Genomic DNA, 19,731 nt, shown 5'->3' with positions numbered 1-19,731 from the left:
AATGTAGCAGAAACCGTTGTAGAAGCACTAAAAATAGAAAATAAAATCATACTATGCATTGATCATCTATATCCATTCCTTTTGCCCTTGCCTAATCATCCTCGTAATTACCTAAAATCTCGGCTAGACATGAGATCAGCTATCGTTCTTGATCTCGTGGATTCACTCACCATCATCGTCAATCGGCACACTCCTATACGGCGTCCTGCTGCCGAACACATCATCAAGGAATGGGACCTTCCGCGTGACCCATGCCCAGCCTTCTTGTCCTATGGCAATGAGGAAGATAGGTACGGAAGCGATGATTGACAATACACCAGCAGCAGGAGAGTCGTCTCCGAACGCTCGGTGTTCGCCGAGACGGATAGCACTGTGATAGATGTTAGTAAAGACCAACATAGGTAGACGATACACTCACCCCGGTCGACTTCCTTTCGTCCAGTAGTACCATCCAGCCAGACCGGCAAAAGCGAACGGTATCATCGCGATTGAGCCCCAAAACAATCCACCTAGTCCTCCTCGCAGTATCAAGCCTGGACATTCGTGTCGTTTCCCTCTGTCGGGGCGCTCGCCTCCTTCACAGGATGAGTAGGGGATTTTTCGGTACTCGGTCCTCTCGTACCAGAACTCGGTGAAGCCATCACATTGCTCGTATTCGGTGTCGTAGGAGAGGGGAGATGCACCGTCGACAAGAACACAGTTTCCGCTAGCGTCTCGTCGGTAGTTGAATTCGCTGGACAGGGGTCAGCGTTGTGATTGTGGTGGGTAAGACTCACCATTCGAAATCCGCTGGAGTGCAGGTGCAATTTCTGACGATGGTCTTTGGTTGATCAACTCTTCGACCGATGTAACAGTTTCTGTCTCTGATCCTTCGGTGATACATTGTCTGCCTTCCGAATAAGCAGTTCTCCTCTCTGCCTTCACTCGGTGACCAGAGCTGGAAATCGTCATGATTGGGATCTTCGATGCTAAGCTCGCACTTTATGTTTGTGATCGCTGAGAAGTCGAGATGGACCAGGATCGATTTGTCGCTTTGGCCAGGGGCGTTACCAACAAGGAGGAACCGTCGACTAGTGTCATCTGGAACGGTCTGGATAGTCTTGACTCTGAGGGTTTGACCGAACGTGTACTCGTTCCAGGTCAAACCTTCGTCGGTGGTGTACAAGATGTGATCGGTAGCTTCTTCGTCGTTGACTAGGACGAGAATGGAGCCCGAGTCACCGAACTCCCATATATGAGCGTCTTTGTGGACTTCCTCCCATGTGAACCCGCCATCTCGGGTTAAGAACACGTCGGAATCGGTGTAGGCGGCGAGTTCTTCACCGACGTTACCAACGGCGAGCATGAGGCCAACGGCGGAGGGACTACTGTAAGTGGCTTTTGGATCTCGTCGTTCGGTGTAGCCGTGGATTTGCAGCGAGCAGGACTGGGAGAGGGTTAGCGGAGGTGAGGCGAGAGCGAAAAGTAGCTTACCGTGGATCGACAGTCATATTCCTGACCTAGAGAATCCTTGGGCGGCGGGTTCATAGGCTTCCACGTGCCTCCGTCGTTGTGAGTGATTCGGGTTTGCAGTTTCTTCTTTCCTGAGATATCGGCTTCTTTAGGGTTGGCAACGACGTTGATCACGGCAATGCCATCGAGACCGAGCATCTTTTCAAAGTCGACATACCCGGCGGTGTTCCGGTTGACGTATTCCACGGCAAGGTTGTAGTAGGTCCCGTTGGAGTTGGACCTGGGGCGGGTCAGCAAGGACTATGAGAGGAAAGTGGCCAGACTCACTTGAATATACTTCCCCATTCTTTGCTGATATCCGAGTTCATCGTGACGTGGAGGAATACGGAGTCGGTGTTGCTTTCTAGAATTGTGTAGGCTCGGTTTTCAATCTTCATGGAAGGGGGGAATTGTCCTTCAGAGAAGTGATACCCGTCGAGGGAGACTTGGAGGGATAGAGTCCCGGCCATCTCGTTGAGCTGTGGGGGGTTAGCTTGGTCGCACACCGAAGAGTTGACCTACCTGAGCGACCAAGAGATACTCTGAGAAACTAGCAAATCCAACTACCGCATCGAACAGCTTGATCTTCTTGGAATAGTAGTTTGCACCGGCGATCAACTCGAGCGGATTGTAATCTCCACCGAGCTGAGATCCCTTTTTATTCTTGTACGATTCACAAATGATCTCTCGTTCGTCGATCTTGAGTCGAGCGTCTCTTGCCCAAGCACAGTTCCGCACGTACTCTTCGATCTTCTTCCATCGGCGACCGTGGTCGGTAGAGTAGTATGCGACGGCTCGGCAGTTGGTCGAGAGAGTATCGGCGCAGTTGATCGCACCAGTGTAGATGAGCCAGTCGGATTTGGTCGGGTGGAAGTCGAGGATGGGGATGCCGAGGTTGTTGGGTACTTCAGGCGCAGTGATGACATTCCATGAGCGGCCATAGTCGGTGGTGTGGTATATTCGCTTGGAATCGGTGAGGAGGTAGGCTCTTTCGCTGGCAAAGGAATGCATGGTCACGCCGAGGAAGGTTTCTTTTTCGTAGAGTTGTTTCCAGGAGAACCCCTCGTTGCTGGATTGCCATACCGTACCGTCGCTGAGCTGGAGAAGGAGGGATTGAGAGCCGGGGAAGTATTGGTGTTGGGTGATGACTGAGCCGAACTCGTGGGTGACGTGGGACACTTTGCCTTCTTTTGGTCTCGCTTCTGAACATTCTTTCATGATGGGACTGTCTTTGGCTTTGTCTGATCGACTTTCGCAGGTATTTCCGGGGATCTTTCGGTATCCAGATGAGCCGAGATACTTGTCGTCTGCTTTATTGCATGTACCCGCGGGGACAGGTTCAGGCCCGACAGGGACACATTCGCCGTCTTGACGGACGTAGTTGAAGTCGCATTCGTAGTCTTCGTCGGTACAGGCACAGTTCTCTTCGTGACCAACGGGATCCTCGAACTTGTGTCCGACGTAGCATTGCGCGTCGAGCTTTCGCCTCTGGTACCATTGTTTGTGGCCCATGAGGCATTCTTTCCCTTCTTCACTTCGGGCGTACCACCTCTCGAAGTCGGAGTCCGTGCATTGGCGGGTTTGGACCGGGGCGAAGTCAAGGAAGATGAGGGCGTGTCGACCGCCTTTGCCGGAGTCTCGACGAGGGAGGGTACCGATGAGCAGGAATTTTTGGGATGTGGAGTCGGGGATGGTGGTGAGGACGAGGCCCCGAACGGTGACACCGAGGTCTAGCTGGGACCAGGTAGAGCCACCGTCATAGGAGTATTTGACGTTGTCGGTAGGTTCTTCGTCGTCGACGATGACCAGGACGCTTCCTTGGTCTCCGAATTCGTATTTGTGAGCGCCCTCTTGGACCATTCTCCAGGTGAGCCCCGCGTCGGTGGAGAGGAAAGTATCGCAGTCTTCGTAGGGGAGTAAGCTGTTGCCGACGGATCCGACTGCCATGACGTAGCCGGGGGCGGTGGATGAGAAGACTCGGCCGATGTTGTGGGGTGTGGTGACGGAGTGGACGTGGAGAGAGCAGGATTCGGTGTTCTCGCGATTGCAGCTCCAGTCATCGCCGTTGAGATGGGTGGGGGGAGCTTTGAGCAGTCTCCAACTGGAGCCGTCGTCGTAGGTGATCTTGGTTTTTATCTTCTTGGCTTCTCCCCATCCTACTACTTCTTCTCGGTTGGACACGACATTTGCGATGCCTACGCCTTCGAGGCCAACCAGCTGTTCGAAATCTACGATCCCGTAGTCGTTTCGATTGGTATCTGGCAACGCTTCGACGAAGTAGGTGCCTTCGCTGGAGGAGACGAAGAGGGTACCGATGTTGGCGGAGGGGGAGGTGAGGATGTCGACGGCGATGGAGTGGGTGGTGGATTCGACAACGGTGTAGGCGTTTTCTTTGAGGTCGGGTAGGGCGGAGTGGGGGAATTGAGTTTGGCGCCATTCCTTGCCGTCGGTGGAGACGTAGAGATGCCTGAGGGTTAGCACGGTCTACAGGGGACGGACTTACATTGGATCGCCTGATGCTCGCTTTTCGCCATCTGACACTTTCAACGCTGCTACCATGAACTTGGATACTACGCCGAGGCCGACTACTCCTTGAGCTCGCTTTCCAATTCCTAGGTCTACGAACTTTTTGTTCTCGTACCAGTCTTCGGAGGAGTAAAGTCTGCTCTCTTTGTAGCTGTGCATTCCACCTCCTCCAGGTTTGTTGCTCGAGTCGAAGGCAACGCAGAAGATGAGGGATTCAGGGGCGTTGACGAAGGCAGGGGAGGATCGGGCGAAGAGGCATTGGGATGTTTGCGAGAGGAGGAGTTTGGGTGGTGATCGGAAAGCATCTTGAGTGTAGAATGTCTCGTCCCAGCAGGATCTACCTCCTCCCCATTTCCCACTACCTGTGTCCTCGCACGCACGTCCCTGGAACAGGATCCAGCCGTCTTGCTCGGCGTGAAACGAGAGCATCGAAGCGCCGAGACTTGCTTCGCGGGGGGTCTCGAATGATTGCCAGCTGTCCCCTTGGTTGTAGGTCACCCAGTGGGTGGTATCTCTGCCGATGATGAAAGCCATTTTTTTGTTGTGAGGGTGGTCGATCAGTCGAACCGCATCGCCTTCGCCGGGGCCGCTGATCGGTGACCAGGTTTTACCCTCGTCGGGGGAGCGCATCACAGCGAGCCGTACCGGGTCGTGGAAGAGGACGACGAGTGTGTCATCGAAGTAGAACAGTCGGTTGGGCAGGTTCTCTATTCGAGTGACGGTGACTTCGGGGTCGCCAGCGAGGACCAGAAGAGGTAGGAGTAGGCATATTAGGAGGTGTAGAATGAGCCGAGGGGTATAGGTCATCGTGAGTCGTTGGGTGTCATAAGGGGGTGTGTGAGTTGTGAGGGTATATATAGGTTGAGCAGAGGATAAAGGATTGGATCGCTGCGGTATGCTTGCTATTTTATTGCTTTGTCCATTTCTCAACTCGTTAAACTCACGCGTATGTATCGTCATCACATCTTCAGCTCGTGCGCTGGAATCGATTGTTCGGACATCGCCGCTCTCATGGAGCGCCTGTTATATGCACACCCCACTTACTACCAGCGGCGCCACACTCAACAACGTATATACTATGGTACCCCTGGGATACTCCCTAACGTGTCCCGAATTCAATACTCGGACATGACCGATGGACGTTCATTGCATACTTTGATCCTCATCGACCGTCTGAGCAGCGCGATAGTTAGCCTTGACAAGTGTACTTGCGCTGGGGTCATAAGGATCAAGGACCTGACTCCCTATGGGATATGTGGCTGCTCTGCATGGCGTGACCTGCGACATGTAACTTGTTTGATCGGTCGGTTCTGTCCCGTTGCATGAATGAGCGGATTTGACCTGCATCGACAGACTCGTCTACCAGCCCCTCATTTCATCAAAGAGTCTTGACTGCTCTACATGCTCATGCATTCCCGACGCGACAGAGCTTGGTCATCTATAAGTCAGGTGCTCATGGGTGACAGATCTGCTACCTCGGCAGATTTCTATGAATGCCAACATGGTTTGAAGGTCCCAATGCACAATGCAGCGTCGTGTCACATCCTGCAGCGAAGGTGTTCCAACACGACTAGAAGTCAACACTCAACTTAGAGACTGAGCTGTTCCAATTTCTCAGAGTAACTGCGAATTGCCACAGCAGATCAAGACGAGAGCTGCTTTGACCCATCATTCTTCCATCACTTCGTGGTCCATAGTTTACCTGCGAAGACATGGACTATTCTCAACAATGTATGGGCAGGTCTCGCAAAGTAGGACATTCCGCATCGAAATTTTGTGTCGACAGTGCTTTGCTCGAAAGCAGCGGTGGGCGAGAGCTACCCCTGGATGCCATCCCTAATCAAGCCTCAGCATACTCAGCTCTTCTGAGAGTCAATGAGGAATGTGAGCAATTAATTAACGTTAATCCCCTTGTCTTTCAGGTCGATGTAGGCGGCCACGACGCTTTAAGGGCAAAGATGACATTTCATAGCATTCCGCTCCTATGTGGAACCGCAGGTTACAAATCACCTGTAAGATCTGATGCTAACTGCGCGATCGTTTACTTGACGGTCATCTCAAACATCTCTTTGAGCAGTGCTGATGCACCACAAACCCTTGTAAATTTATCTGTACGAAAGGGCTGTACGGCTGATCTCACTACTCAAGAACGGCTTGAAGACAAAGTGACTCTGCATCCCCCCGATGAAGAGACTTCAGCTTTCGCATATCCCCTCTCATGCAATCCCTCTACGACTGCATGGCTTCAGATCACCACCGCTGACATCTGTCCGAGTGTAACATGATTCCGCAGCACAGATAACAGGCAGATCGATGCGATATCCTCCTGTCATGCACGCTTTTGTCACTCCCGGAGATGCAGCTGATCTCCATGCTAAGTATTTCGAGACATCCCAGGGATTACCATAGTATATAGTGTCGCAAATGTGGCGGACGCGAGGGTTAAATGTGACGCTGATTTAAAGTATTGTCGCTGGTCTGGCCAGACGCGGCACGATCCACGGCGATCACCGCCAACCACCGATACCGGGTATACTTCATCATACATCACGATTCAAGTGGAGGAGGTGAAATTTCGATCTCTCTTCTCCAACAACCATGCTCAGAAACACTATACGATCACTGCATACCCGAGCGCAGACGTTCTTCTCGCCAACACCCGAGTATGTCAGCGCGAACCTCTTCCACACTACCGACCCCTCACTCTTCCTCCTCTCGACGTCGCTGCAGCACCTCCCGCAACACCTCTCGACCCTTCAAACCCACCTGCCCAACTCGATTGGCTCGTTCTCGATAACACCTGCCGGTCACGAACCGACCCTCTCCGTAGCCACCTTCTCCGATGCCCGAATATTCCGCAGTGATCTGACTGGTAGACCGCCCGCCGAGGTGGGCCGATTCCAGCGGCCTGAAAGTCAACGTATACTGCGCGGAGAAGACTTGAAGGGATCTGGCCAGGGTCAAGCCGAAGCTCTTCTTGCCGGAGAGGGGTGGGCGGGGCTATGGAAGGGTGAAACGACCCACCAACGCATACCTGACCTCGAAGGGGTACCCGCGGAAAGCTTTCTCCTGCTCACGGACGGACGACCTGGACCAGTGCTCAAAGCGTTAGATGCCATGTACCCCGCCGCCCTCAAAACCGGCATCCTTACCGCTGCTACACCGTTCATTACCAACCGACCGTACACCCTCCTTCACAGGGGAGACATCCACGCTTCAGGATCACTCGGACTAGCCCTCAATACCCGAACCACCTCCAGCCTACACTTCGGCCTCGAACCGATGACTCCTCCCGCGGTGATATCTGGGTAAGTGATTTACCCCAACGTTGCTCGCTGACACTTTCAGTGCCCAGGGAAACATGCTCCTGTCCTTTGAAGGAGCCAACTCCAACCCTACCCAAGTTCTCATCGCTGCGTTACAGCAACGGGGAGGTACCGGTATAACGAAAGAGGAGGACTTCTATCTAGGCTTTTTGGAAAACGGGTCAGTACAAAAAGTGGTGAAAATCCTCAGTGGAGACCCAAGTCGAGGAGCAATGTCCCTAGATATGGAAGACTCTCTGCTAGTGGGACAGACCATACAGGTGAGTCCACCAATCCATGCCCGCACCGCTGACAAACCAGTTCATGCACCGCGAGCAACCCGTGTCCATCCCCCAGCCCAGCCCAAACACCTTCACCTTCTCCTCACTCGCTCCATCCGACGAAGCGGGCGATGTCACTTACCGCTCACCCCGAGTCGTCGATGGGTTCCTGGCGCTGAGCGAAGGAGGGTTCATCTATTCCAATCCCACTGCCTCCATATGTACTGCTCCTGGCGCTGTCAACACCACGTCGTGGTAGATGTTATGCATGAAGTATAATGACTTGGCCATGTTCCATCCTGCGATGCATTACCAAGATCCGAAGTGCTTGCACTAATTCGGCAAATTGCGACCGCATGCTATCGGTCATATCCGTGTCCATGTTTACCGAGCCCACCCAACTTGCTTATCTTTACGTCCACATATATATATCCCTTCGCACGCATTCACCTTCTCCCAATCCATCTGCCAAAGCTTCAAAATGAGACAATCTTCCACCGACCTCCCCGTCGACATCCAAACCCTAGTCAACCAGACCATCGACAGTCTGAGAGATCTCGTGCCGAACTCTCCCACATTTATATCTGATGAGATCCAGGATGCCGTCTTCGATGCGATAGATGGGATAGACAAGGACATGAGAGCATTGAATCTTGCCATACATGGTATGTCAATTTAGATGACTAGATGGACCACGCTGATATACCTCCATTTCAGATAACCCGGAGCTAGGGTTCAAGGAATTGTATGTACACCTTCCATACTTACTTCAACCGAGCTAATCCCTCCGTAGCAAAGCCCACGAGCACCTCCTCAAAGCTCTCGAGAAGCTCGGCTTCAAGCTGAGCAACCCAAGTCGCCTTACTACTGCCTTTGTAGCCACCTACACGCACGGACAAGGAGGAAGGGTGTTCGGACTGAACTCCGAGTTTGACGCTCTACCCGAGGTCGGGCACGGTGAGTTACTCGATTCAGGGGAGACCTGCTAACCCAGTAGCCTGTGGACACAACCTTATCGCTGTTGTCGGAGTCGCCGCTGCAGCTGGACTCAAAGCGGCACTCAAAGCACGTAACATCGCCGGTACAGTCAAACTCATCGGTACGCCCGCGGAAGAAGGAGGTGGAGGGAAAGTCATACTTCTCAACGAAGGTGTATACGACGATCTCGATGCTTGTGGGATGGCTCATCCTGGTGGTGGATATGGTCCCAACCCTTTTACTGGAACTTGTCCGGTAGATGGGCCTGCTACGTGAGTACTCGTCACCTGTCACAGATCTCCAGCTGAACGTCATACGCTAGCCTCGCTCGCTCCGGCTTTGAGATCGAGTTTCATGGTCGAGGAGCTCATGCTGGTGTGAGTGTTTCTTCACATAAATAATAGTGGTCATACTGACAGCTCAACAGGCAGCACCATGGATGGGGATCAACGCTCTGGATGCCGCTGTCCAAGGATGTATGTTGAGTGTACTGACTCAGACTATTGCTTACTTCCTTACCCCCAGACTCCGCCGTCTCAATGCTCAGACAGCAGCTTGAACCTACCATGCGAGTCCACGGTATCATCCTAGGATCAGAGACATGGGCGCAGAACATCATCCCAAAGTGTAAGAGCGGTCTTCAAGGAGAATATCACATACTGATCTACCCATCGTGCAGACGCCAAAGTATCGTACAGTACGCGTGCACTGAATGTGAAGGCTTGCTTGGAACTAAGAAAGAAGACAATAGCATGTTTCAAGGCAGCAGCGGAGTGAGTGCGCCGCATCTCCCCCCTCTTCTCCCCCATCCCCAATTCCTTTCCCTCACGACCATTTCGATCCGCTTACTGACCGCTCTACCCATCTCCCTACTCAGAGCTACCGGATGCTCAATCGACGTCTCCGCTCCCGATCAAGGTTAGTTGACAACCCCAGTCAAACGTTTCGATGCGCAAATCGCTGACACCCTCCTCAGAGGTCTACGCGGACGTCCAGAACAACAAACCCATGTCACTTTCCTACCAAGCGTTCATGGAGCAGACATTCGGTGACAAGATAGAGATGACAGGGATGACAACGGCTAGTACGGATTATGGTGAGTCACCTTCTGCCTTACGCCTTATACCCCGGCTAATTCCCTCTCCCCCAGGCAACGTCACCTACAAATGCCCAGCTTTCGCACCCAACTTTGAGATCCCTTCCCCTACTGGATCGGGAAACCACACCGCTGGGTTCGCCGAATCAGCAGGTAAACCCGAAGCCCACAGACTAGCGATGAAAGTTGCTAAAGGGCTTGCCGTGATCGGTGCCAAATTCCTGAGCGACGATGCGTTTGCGAAAGAGGTGAAAAAGGAGTTTAAAAAGTTCAAGCGAGAGGTCGGCGAGGTTGAGGATGTTTTAGGTTGCAAGGAATATGTGGTGGTTCGAGGTGAATCTATGATACATGAATAGTTTTGCTACAATCGACTGCAGTGCGCGTGCTCCTCTAAACCCCCTTGTGCTCCTTGACCAACGTATCTCGTGCTCTTGTCAATGCCAGTCCCATTCTGCAAACAGACACATCAGTTTGAGCCAAGTGCCTGCAAATCGGACATACCTATTCGCCCCCCACTGATCCTCCTTGCCCTCCGCATCATCCACTCCATACTGAATCCCCCAGATCCTATCCGTCGGACTAGCTTCCACCAAAGTCTTCCCCTCAGTTTTCAATATCACCTCTCTCAACTTCTCGTTCTGCCCAAATTTAAGGTAATTCCCCCTCTCCACCACACCATCATTGATCTCGTCCCATTTGGCCCTATCAAAATTCCTAATCTTCCTTCCCCTCGCTTTGGCCTCTTCCGGCGTAGGCGCTCGGGCAATCTCATCTGCTACTTCCGGATCGAACAGGAGGGCCTTACGATACATCATGTAATGTTCTGCAGTGGGGAACGTCAAGTGAGAATGATCGGGGTCGGTGAATGCACAGGCGAACCATTGGGACATGCATGCCAGGTGGAATGGCGTTTTGGAGTCTACTTCCCAATGGTAGAACAAGATGTATGGGCGTCCGAGGTAAGGGTCGAGTCGTTCGGATGGCATGATGGTTGGTGTAGAATTGTAAGGTATGAAGTGGAAGAGACAGAAAGATCGAGGCAACACAACCGTACGGCGGCTTCTAGGATGATAGCCGAACTTCAGCTCACTGCCTCCGCAGAGCGGTCTAGGTATGTTTCTGATAACCACACTTTCGCTGTCGCGCGATGTGATCACGAGGTTCAATTTGTCAAGAGCTTAAAGTACATGCACAAAGGATACCCAAGACTACATAAAACTGCTGTGAGACCTATTCCTCTACACATTCCCTTCTCCTGTATTCCCAATATCCTGCCCGCATCTTGTCATAATGCGAGCTGAGCTCGGAGAACACTTCACCCGCTTCTGCGTTGGAGCCCTGCTCCACCAAGGCGTCTCCGAGATATTCGAGAGCCAGTGGTACAGGCAGGGGAGTATCTCTGGGTAAAGGCGAAGAGGCAGTCGCGAAGTCGAATCCTTCCGGTGTTTCTGGTACTTCCGACGATGGTCGAGCAGTATAAGGGAGAATAGCAGGAAGCAGAGGAGTCAAAGGGAGTCTGAAGTGACGAAGAAGCCTAAGAGTAAAGGTCTTAGTACTCGCTTCAGACGGACGGCTCTTTTCGGCTCACCCTCTAAGATAATTCCACGCTGACACGTTGTGAGGAATCAAGTGAATAGCTTTAAGAGCATAACTGCACTAGAGCATCAGCATCTGGCCACGAGCATCTCGCGACTGACTCACTTCAAATCATCCTTCAACCCGTCCTTCGCCGTCTCGGCACCTGGCCTTGACACTCTCAGATACCACCTCCAACTCCAAGCACTATTATTCCTTCCGTCAACTTTCAACATCTCCTCGCACCATCTCAGCTCGTCCTGCCACTGCTTCTCGCTGATCCTGCCTAGTGTGTAGAAGTGCGAATACAGCCAATGGAGGTATGCCCAGGTATGATAGTTCTTTGGGTCGGGTAGAAGGGATTGATGGATGTATTCGATTTCGAAAGATGGGTCTTGAGGGGAGATATGTGTTAGAAGTAGAAGACGATGATGCCTATGAATCTTTCGTCAATCAGCTGTCCTCGACGAGCTAGTGAAATCACACTCACCACACCTGATAGCTCTTGAGATTCTGTATAGCAAACTCGTTCATCAACTGCAGTTCCTCCTCTAAATCCTTCTTCAGAGCAAGTAGCGTTGCCATACGGTATTGCCTGAGTGGTAGTCAGCTAGTGTCACCTGAATGAAGTCACCCGACATACCACACGGTGTAATGAGCCGGATTCATACGTATAATCGTCTCTGTCAACTCTAAAACTCGCTCGGATCGCTCTTCCGACGCAGCGATAGCTCGGAAGTAGTCCATCGCATCGCGGTCTGCCAGTGAGATCAGCAACGGAGGAATTCTCAGAGCTTCACACTCACACTCCTCGGAATACATGATTGGTACCACGGGATTCGGTCCGTCATCCTGGGCTATAGGTTTGATGTCGTTCCATAAATTACGCTCCCCGAGCGGGATGTACGAAGAAGTCGCTACTGACTGCATGGGGAAGTCAGTTGAACCTCAGTCATGCGGAAGGGATCCGAAAATACCATTATGACTGTATGTAGGTCAGTTGAGATTGAATGAGACGAGTTGAAAAACAATGAAAGCGCTTTATATGTGTAGGAGGTGAAGAGAGCAAGTGGAGGGCATATACACAATCACAAAAGAACAATAAGCGACTGTAACGTGTTTCACTCTAAACCCTGGCATCACAGATTCAATCACAGCTTGATTACAAACTCATTACAGTGTCAGTTCTAACCCATCCTATTCCAATGAAACTGATGATGTAACGACTTTTACTATATGTACACGGTGACTGATACAAGTGCCTGATATGACGTCGTTGTGTTGTCATGATTAATGATTGATGCCCAAAATAAAAAGTTGGAAACAGATGAACGAGAACGAGCGATGACACTCACCTTGATAGAAGAGATGCGTGGTCGAGTATAAATGTCAGCATTCACACATAATTATCACACCCTCCTTTTCGGTTGTACCTTCTCCCTAACACTCACTGTATCACCTCACACACGAAAATCACTGTAGCAATAATGGCAACGACAGGTCTCGCATCGTCGGCAACCGGGAAATTTGATTCTGTCACTGCTCCTAAAGCTTCTTCTTTACCTGAAGATCTGGTCAGACAGCTACTCGTCAATTTAGATAGCAACATAGATGAGCTAAAAAGCAACAAGTCTTTCGATTTAGAAGGTATTCTTGCTTATCAGCGCACGGCCAACTACCTGTAAGTCAGCTTGATCCCACACTTCCATGCAATTCTCGCTGATCAACCGCTCTATAGGTCTGCAGCACAAGTGAGTGCCGCGTAACAAGTCGAACCAACTGAGCTGACGAATAGATAGATTTTCCTCCGAGATAATGGTCTCCTCACTAGAGAGCTGAAGACCGAAGACGTCAAGAAACGTCTCTTAGGCCACTGGGTGAGTGGGATGAACGGATTTTACCGGCAGTACTGACATCGTCATGATAGGGTACATGTCCAGGTCTCAACTTCGCTTACGCCCACACCAACAACCTCATCACACAGCATGAGAGCGATGAAGCTGCACCATACTTCATGTTCTTGACCGGTCCAGGACACGGTGCCCCCGCTCTTCTCTCAACTCTGTTCATGGAAGGAGCTATCACTCGATTCTACCCCGAATACCCAATGTCAAGAGAAGGTCTCGAGTCATTCATCCGAGCGTTTTCTCTTCCTGGAGGGTTCCCCAGTCATGTCAATGCCGAAACACCTGGTGCGATCCATGAAGGTGGTGAGCTCGGTTACTGCTTGGCGGTGGCATACGGAAGTGTCATGGATAAACCCGATCACATCACAGTCGCTGTTATCGGAGACGGAGAAAGTGAGACTGGGCCGACGGCTACTGCGTGGCATGCACACAAGGTATGTTTCATGCTCTCTCAATGGTTTTGCCCCTGCTGAACATAACACTTGCAGTACCTCGATCCCGCAGAAAGCGGTGCCGTTCTGCCTATCCTTCATCTAAATGGTTTCAAGGTGAGCATGATCGGATTCACAGCTCCTGAGTCAAGACTGATCATCCCTCCTTAGATCGGCGAGAGGACGATCCCTGGTACGATGGATGATCTAGAGGTGAGTCATTGCGAATCTTGATGCCGCTGACAACCAGGTTGCCTGCCTTTTCACCGGGTACGGTTATCAAGTCAGGATCGTGGAATACCAAGGAGCCACTTCCGATCACGAGCATGATACCGCTATCAACTATGATATGGCTGTTTCAATGGAGTGGGCATACCAAGAAATCAAGAAGATTCAAACCGCTGCCAGATCCGGTAAACCCATCACCAAGCCTCGATGGCCTTTGATCGTAATGAGAACGCCTAAAGGCTGGACTGGACCTAGAAAGTCAGCCGGTAACCCCATCGAAGGCAGTTGGAGAGCCCATCAAGGTGAGGCCGGACACGCAGATTGCGTGTACTCAATCGCTGATCGTCCTGCATTTCAGTCCCACTGCCAGAGGCCGCTAACGATGATAAGGAATTCGGACTCCTTCAAAAATGGCTCAAATCGTATGGTCCACATGAACTTTTCCACACAGAAGTCGACTCGGGCGCTTCCAAAGCACACAATTCAGTGAACAAGGCATCTGGTATCATCGATGATGTCGCCCTTCGAATTATCCCCAAGGACCAACAAAGGCGTATGGGTATGGTGGATGTGAGTTGATTGTCGAGGTGGCTAGTCACGTGCTGACGAACGTACAGGCCACGTACCGAGGCTTCCAACCTCTGAAAGCACCTGATTGGAAAGATTTCACTCACAAGCTCGATGAACCTGTGTCGAATATGAAAGCGTGAGTCCTCCAGCCCAACTTGCCTGTATCCGATCTGACAATATGTTCCATTAGCGTGGGTTCTTACGTAGCCGAAATCATCAAGCAAAACCCCACCAGCTTCCGAATTTTCTCTCCCGATGAAATCACCAGTAACAAACTTGACGAAACTTTACAAGTCAGTCATCGAAATTTCCAGTGGGATCCAGAGGTAAGCAAGCTCCTCAGTTTGTTTGTCACATCTCACTGATAACGTTCAGACCGCAAACAACGGTGGACGAGTCATCGAGATGCTTTCTGAGCACACTCTACAAGGATGGATGCAGGGCTACACCCTTACCGGTCGACATGCTCTTTTCCCGTCATACGAGAGGTGAGCTTGGTCACAACGTATTAAGCAATTGGCTAATCCAACGAATTCGATAGTTTCCTGGGTATCGTGCAGACCATGATCGAGGTGAGTTGAAGTCAACCTTCTCCTACTTTCAGCTGACAACCATGTAGCAATACGCCAAATTCGTCAAAATGGCTCTCGACACCAAATGGAGAGGCGATGTCGCGGGCTTGACTTACATTGAAACGAGGTAAGTAGGATTGCAGACAGCGTGGTCTCCAATTAACCGATCCTCGTAGTACCCTTTGGAGACAAGAACACAATGGTTACTCTCATCAAAACCCAGGAGTGAGTGATGATCCGTTTACCATTAATAGTCATTGCTAAAAGCCAACGATTGCACTCAGTTGATCGGGTCATTCATTGGGCTTCCTCGACATCTCGCAAGGATCTATTTGCCTGCCGATGCCAACTGTAGTGTCAGCACCATTGATCACTGTCTGAGATCGAAAAATAGTGAGTTTTACTTCTAAAGGGCTTCGCGCTGACTGGACAGACATCAATCTCGTGATCGGTTCCAAGAATCCTACCCAAGGCTGGCTTACTGCGGATGAGGTGGGTTTTCTGTTCTACGAGACGTTTTCAAACACTAATTGCCATTCTCAGGCCGAGCGACATTGCATTGCCGGTGCTTCTGTTTGGACCAATTATTCTTCTGATGGCGGCAAAAACCCAGACATCGTTCTAGTCGGATGCGGTGTCGAAGTCACCTTCGAAGTCATTGCCGCTGCCGCCATTTTACGAAACAATGGTGTTCGAGTTCGAGTTGTCAACATCAACGACCTGTTGATCCTCGGAGCTATCGGTGCTCATCCACATGCGCTCACTCAAGACGCATTTGACAGCTTATTCACCGCTGACAAGCCCGTCATCATCAACTTCCATGGTTATCCCAAAGATATGGCTAGTCTGCTGTTCAACCGAAATGCTCATGTCGGTAGATCCAGAGTGAGTTCACCCACGAGATATTTGATATTCCCCGGCTGATCCTCAACTTCCCAGTTTGATATCCTCGGATACATTGAAGAAGGTACAACCACCACTCCCTGGTCCATGTTACGACTCAACAACACCTCCAGATACACGCTTGCCGATGTGGCTGTCCAACGTGTCTCCAGAGATCAACCCAACCACCCTATTGGTATCCGAGCTCACGAGCTGTCAAGCTTCTGGCAACATCAACTTGTCCTTCACGATAGATACACCAAAGAGCATGGAGAGGATCCAGCCTGGTGTGGTGAGATATCTGAGCTTGAAGAGGGTTCAGCATAATTATGTAGTTTTTCATAGAACCAGTAGTAGTCAAATGTACATGTATCACGACGGTAAAATTGATTCCGGGTGGCAAACGGCCGAAGCCGTTCACTGTCTCTGTGTTTGATCAGTCAGCATAAAAAAGTTGGAGTGGATTTGTATTTTGCTTTTGTTTTTTACTCTTGTTTCTCAAATAGACAAGACAAAATGATAGCTGTACAAGCTCCTCTACCACCACCTTCGCCCCTCCCACTCGGGCCAACGTCTACCGTCCTTCCCTCCTCGGTTCCAGATAACGCGCCGGAACACTGTCCCGTAAGTTGTACTTGCCCTCCCTTTCTCATCCTTCCTCTCCCGTCCTCTCCCACTCCACTTCATGTTACCGAATCTCTTGCATCATCCACTTGCTCTCTCGCATCCACCCCGTCCACGGGCTTGGTTTCTCCCCGCTGTACGTATAGAGCTAACGATTAATTGATTCACCACATAGGGTGTCGAGTCAACCCAAGCAGGAAAAGCAGATGCGTGTGAAGGATGCCCCAATCAATCTGTCTGCGCAGAAGGACCAAAAGGCCCAGATCCTGACTTACCATTGATCCGAGAGAGGATGAAATCTGTCAAGAGGAAGGTATTGGTATTGTCGGGTAAAGGCGGAGTTGGGAAAAGTACTTTCTCAGCTGGGTTATCATGGGCCCTAGCTGCGGACGAGGAGTGTCAAGTGAGTGCAATGTCACCATTATCGTTTGGCTAGCTTTCGCTGATATGTGTTATAGACCGGTATAATGGATATAGACATATGTGGACCATCCATACCACTCTTAATGGGCTTATCATCCTCCACCATCCATACCTCTTCTTCAGGCTGGTCCCCAGCTTACGCCCTCGATAACCTCGCTGTCATGTCTATCGGATTTTTACTGCCTTCCAACTCTGACGCTGTCATATGGCGAGGGCCCAAGAAGAACGGGCTGATAAAGCAGTTCCTGAAGGATGTCGAATGGGGAGATCTAGATTATATGGTCGTGGATACCCCACCTGGAACGTCGGATGAACATCTCTCGATCGTCCAGTATCTCAAAGAAACGGGTATAGACGGAGCTGTATTGGTCACTACGCCGCAGGAAGTAGCTTTACAGGATGTCAGAAAGGAGATAGACTTCTGTCGCAAAGTCGGAATACCCATCTTGGGACTGGTGGAAAACATGTCTGGGTTCGTTTGCCCTAAATGTAAGAATGAGAATCAGATATTCGCTCCTACGACCGGCGGAGCAGAGGCTATGGGCAAGGAACTAGGAATAGAATTGTTGGGCAAAGTACCGCTCGATCCTAGGATCGGAATGACATGCGATCAGGGGATCAGCTTTTTGGACGAGTACCCTGATAGTCCTGCGACGATAGCTTATCTGGATATCGTACAGAGGATAAGAGAGCTTCTGGGAGATGAATAGAGCATTGTTGATTATATCACATCATGGTTGTATGCATTTTATCTCATATAGCGGTATGGATCATCATCCATTTCAAGATACATGTACAAAATACAAAATAGCTAGATGACCAATCAATCCTCATCTGCGTCCTCCTCATGCACAGCTGCTTCCAACTTCTGGGCCTCCTCATCCAACTCCACATCTTCATCCTGTATCGCTTCTCCCTGCAGCTCAGCCATGTTATCCCCACCCCTCAGCTTCCTCAGTTCCTCGTTGGCCCAAGTTGGATCCGACACTTGAGCGTGTTCCATTTCCCGTTGTTTTCGATCACTCTCCGCAGGTTGTCGATACCCAACAACAGCCTTGTCCCACAAATCTGCCGAGACCGCAACTTCCTCTCGTCGCTACAGGACACGTCAGTGGGAGTGGCCATACATATCCAATTAAAAGTACTCACCTTCGCTCTCGTCTTTCGCAACAGAGTTCTGAAGTTGATCTCGTGATAATAAACACCTTTTCTCCTCTTCTTCGGTGGTTCTTCGCTATCACTTTCCTCATCTTTCCCTTGATCTTCTTCGTCCTCCTGGAATGAAATCAACAGCTCCTTTGTGGGCGGTGCAGCCGAGAGGACCTCGTACATCCGGATACGGTCGTAGTGTGCGTGCTATAGGGTTGTCAGGTGTGCTCCTAAACATGGCCAATTTACTCACCGGGAATATCGCAGCTAATGCAGGATCGTTGGGATCCTCTTGCGAGACGGCGTAGACATTTTCCACTTCCTCGGTGGGAATCGCTCTTTCATAAGCATCCTCCAAATTCGTGAGATCCTCCTCTTTCGGTAAATAAAACTCGATCATCTGCTGATCTTCATCCTCTCTTATCGGTCTTAGGATGGCTTTGGCTAGACGAGGTGATGATGCGGTGGCGGCGGGGTTCTGATAGCACGAGCATAGGTTTTGATCAGCTCGAGTCTCTTTCCCTTTCCTGGTTAAAGAAACGAATCGACTGACAATGACTGTCGCTGCTGAAGGCCGTTCAGGGAATCTAACGAGAGCATAGGAGTTCTCCCAGCTGTGCATATCGGGCAGAATATCGTAGCTCTGGAGTCCGTCAGCTTAGGTCAGTCGCTATGAAAACTCACCTCGACCACCGTTAATCCCTTCTTCTTCTTATCTGGATGCTTGATTTCCTTTGGATCCTGGTCGTAAAGATCGTGGAAGGTCTTCTCGATAGCCATTATTTGTGCGGCTTCGGATGCATCGACTACTTCCTCGGCTCTGTAGAATACCGTCAGCAAAGGTATTTGCCTTACTTTCGAGCAAGTCAAGTCGACCTACTTTGCCTCTGCAGCTTCTTTACGTCGGGCATTATTTTTCCTGGTCAAGTAGTTGTTATTCCTCATCCATGACACTTCCGTCGTTACAGCTGGCTTCACGTCTCCATTGACTTCTGCAGGCGGGTTGAAGGGAGCGAGCAGCGCTACGTCTATCGGATGATGCACTCTTCCAGCGTCGGGTGTAGGATTTAGAGCTGTTGCACCCTTGTTAGCTTTGATATCATTTCATTGCATTGCGTTGAGAGATCTCACATTGATCCTGGCCGTCCCATATCCCTTCATACGTACTGAGATCCAGCGGCATACCCATTTCTGAATCTACCAACATCGGCAGCTGGGTACTTGCAGCCAGATGATTGAGGTAGCTTGGTTCTCCCAGACGATTGATATCGGTTGATACATTTAACAATTTAGGAGGGAAGGGAGGATTAGGTACAGGATTGAGATACCTGACCCTCACCAGGAGATCTGATTTCTTGGACATGACTGAAAGCGGACGAGAGTGAGGGGAATGAGCAAGGTGATGATGATGGAGGGATAAGGGGATAAGGGTGAACAAGTATACTGTTGTAAACGCGAAGATCAGAGATGAGATTCCATAACATATTCCACATTTAAATGTTACTAGTACGGTAGAGTAGGGCCAAGAACGGGATCAAACCCACGTGAACCATCATATATAAGTACGCGTCCATCTTACCGTATGCCTCCACTCTGCAACATCAACTCACTCGAGGATTGAAATAATAATGAAAACATACAGTCAACTACTTACTACCTTACAGTGTACATCTTCCTTACTATCATTATCATA

At 50.5% G+C, this 19,731-nt stretch overlaps 9 protein-coding genes across 9 annotated transcripts; 5 read left to right on the top strand and 4 right to left on the bottom strand.

Moving 5' to 3' along the window:
* Positions 1 to 91: 91 nt before the first annotated feature.
* I302_107618 (uncharacterized protein) lies at positions 92 to 4,824 on the bottom strand (the record flags this gene model as incomplete). Its single annotated transcript, XM_065870508.1, has 8 exons — positions 92 to 123; positions 171 to 370; positions 419 to 733; positions 777 to 1,426; positions 1,474 to 1,732; positions 1,780 to 1,970; positions 2,014 to 3,958; positions 4,031 to 4,824. 8 exons carry the CDS (start codon positions 4,822 to 4,824, stop codon positions 92 to 94), a joined length of 4,386 nt encoding a protein of 1,461 aa, XP_065726580.1.
* A 1,791-nt stretch (positions 4,825 to 6,615) lies between these two features.
* On the top strand, positions 6,616 to 7,329 carry I302_107617 (uncharacterized protein; the record flags this gene model as incomplete). The annotated part of the gene is made up of 1 exon (XM_065870507.1): positions 6,616 to 7,329. One exon carries the CDS (start codon positions 6,616 to 6,618, stop codon positions 7,327 to 7,329), a length of 714 nt encoding a protein of 237 aa, XP_065726579.1.
* Positions 7,330 to 7,378: 49 nt separating this feature from the next.
* I302_107616 (uncharacterized protein) lies at positions 7,379 to 7,862 on the top strand (the record flags this gene model as incomplete). The annotated part of the gene is made up of 2 exons (XM_065870506.1): positions 7,379 to 7,603; positions 7,659 to 7,862. The coding sequence occupies 2 exons, from the start codon at positions 7,379 to 7,381 to the stop codon at positions 7,860 to 7,862; spliced, it is 429 nt and encodes a 142-aa protein (XP_065726578.1).
* Positions 7,863 to 8,084: 222 nt separating this feature from the next.
* I302_107615 (uncharacterized protein) lies at positions 8,085 to 10,033 on the top strand (the record flags this gene model as incomplete). The annotated part of the gene is made up of 11 exons (XM_065870505.1): positions 8,085 to 8,268; positions 8,321 to 8,348; positions 8,397 to 8,560; positions 8,646 to 8,853; positions 8,904 to 8,958; positions 9,009 to 9,057; positions 9,107 to 9,208; positions 9,261 to 9,354; positions 9,459 to 9,499; positions 9,558 to 9,677; positions 9,732 to 10,033. The coding sequence occupies 11 exons, from the start codon at positions 8,085 to 8,087 to the stop codon at positions 10,031 to 10,033; spliced, it is 1,347 nt and encodes a 448-aa protein (XP_065726577.1).
* Positions 10,034 to 10,067: 34 nt separating this feature from the next.
* Positions 10,068 to 10,663, bottom strand: I302_107614 (uncharacterized protein; the record flags this gene model as incomplete). Its single annotated transcript, XM_019193256.1, has 2 exons — positions 10,068 to 10,128; positions 10,179 to 10,663. 2 exons carry the CDS (start codon positions 10,661 to 10,663, stop codon positions 10,068 to 10,070), a joined length of 546 nt encoding a protein of 181 aa, XP_019044733.1.
* Positions 10,664 to 10,907: 244 nt separating this feature from the next.
* Positions 10,908 to 12,182, bottom strand: I302_107613 (uncharacterized protein; the record flags this gene model as incomplete). Its single annotated transcript, XM_019193257.1, has 6 exons — positions 10,908 to 11,211; positions 11,266 to 11,328; positions 11,379 to 11,687; positions 11,743 to 11,847; positions 11,896 to 12,010; positions 12,059 to 12,182. The coding sequence occupies 6 exons, from the start codon at positions 12,180 to 12,182 to the stop codon at positions 10,908 to 10,910; spliced, it is 1,020 nt and encodes a 339-aa protein (XP_019044734.1).
* A 557-nt stretch (positions 12,183 to 12,739) lies between these two features.
* On the top strand, positions 12,740 to 16,169 carry I302_107612 (uncharacterized protein; the record flags this gene model as incomplete). Its single annotated transcript, XM_065870504.1, has 18 exons — positions 12,740 to 12,933; positions 12,991 to 13,003; positions 13,052 to 13,129; positions 13,180 to 13,593; positions 13,648 to 13,707; positions 13,762 to 13,803; positions 13,982 to 14,120; positions 14,177 to 14,388; positions 14,436 to 14,524; positions 14,579 to 14,714; positions 14,764 to 14,876; positions 14,930 to 14,960; positions 15,008 to 15,087; positions 15,137 to 15,185; positions 15,245 to 15,353; positions 15,433 to 15,452; positions 15,504 to 15,845; positions 15,900 to 16,169. 18 exons carry the CDS (start codon positions 12,740 to 12,742, stop codon positions 16,167 to 16,169), a joined length of 2,391 nt encoding a protein of 796 aa, XP_065726576.1.
* Positions 16,170 to 16,358: 189 nt separating this feature from the next.
* I302_107611 (cytosolic Fe-S cluster assembly factor NBP35) lies at positions 16,359 to 17,599 on the top strand (the record flags this gene model as incomplete). The annotated part of the gene is made up of 3 exons (XM_019193259.1): positions 16,359 to 16,466; positions 16,642 to 16,869; positions 16,925 to 17,599. The coding sequence occupies 3 exons, from the start codon at positions 16,359 to 16,361 to the stop codon at positions 17,597 to 17,599; spliced, it is 1,011 nt and encodes a 336-aa protein (XP_019044736.1).
* A 113-nt stretch (positions 17,600 to 17,712) lies between these two features.
* I302_107610 (uncharacterized protein) lies at positions 17,713 to 19,401 on the bottom strand (the record flags this gene model as incomplete). Its single annotated transcript, XM_019193260.1, has 7 exons — positions 17,713 to 17,985; positions 18,039 to 18,245; positions 18,292 to 18,516; positions 18,592 to 18,681; positions 18,723 to 18,858; positions 18,919 to 19,111; positions 19,170 to 19,401. 7 exons carry the CDS (start codon positions 19,399 to 19,401, stop codon positions 17,713 to 17,715), a joined length of 1,356 nt encoding a protein of 451 aa, XP_019044737.1.
* Positions 19,402 to 19,731: the final 330 nt, after the last annotated feature.

Source organism: Kwoniella bestiolae, chromosome 6 (genome assembly GCF_000512585.2).
Source record: "Kwoniella bestiolae CBS 10118 chromosome 6, complete sequence".
Taxonomy (NCBI): Eukaryota; Fungi; Basidiomycota; class Tremellomycetes; order Tremellales; family Cryptococcaceae; genus Kwoniella; species Kwoniella bestiolae.
This window is presented reverse-complemented; position numbering and strand designations above follow the sequence as displayed.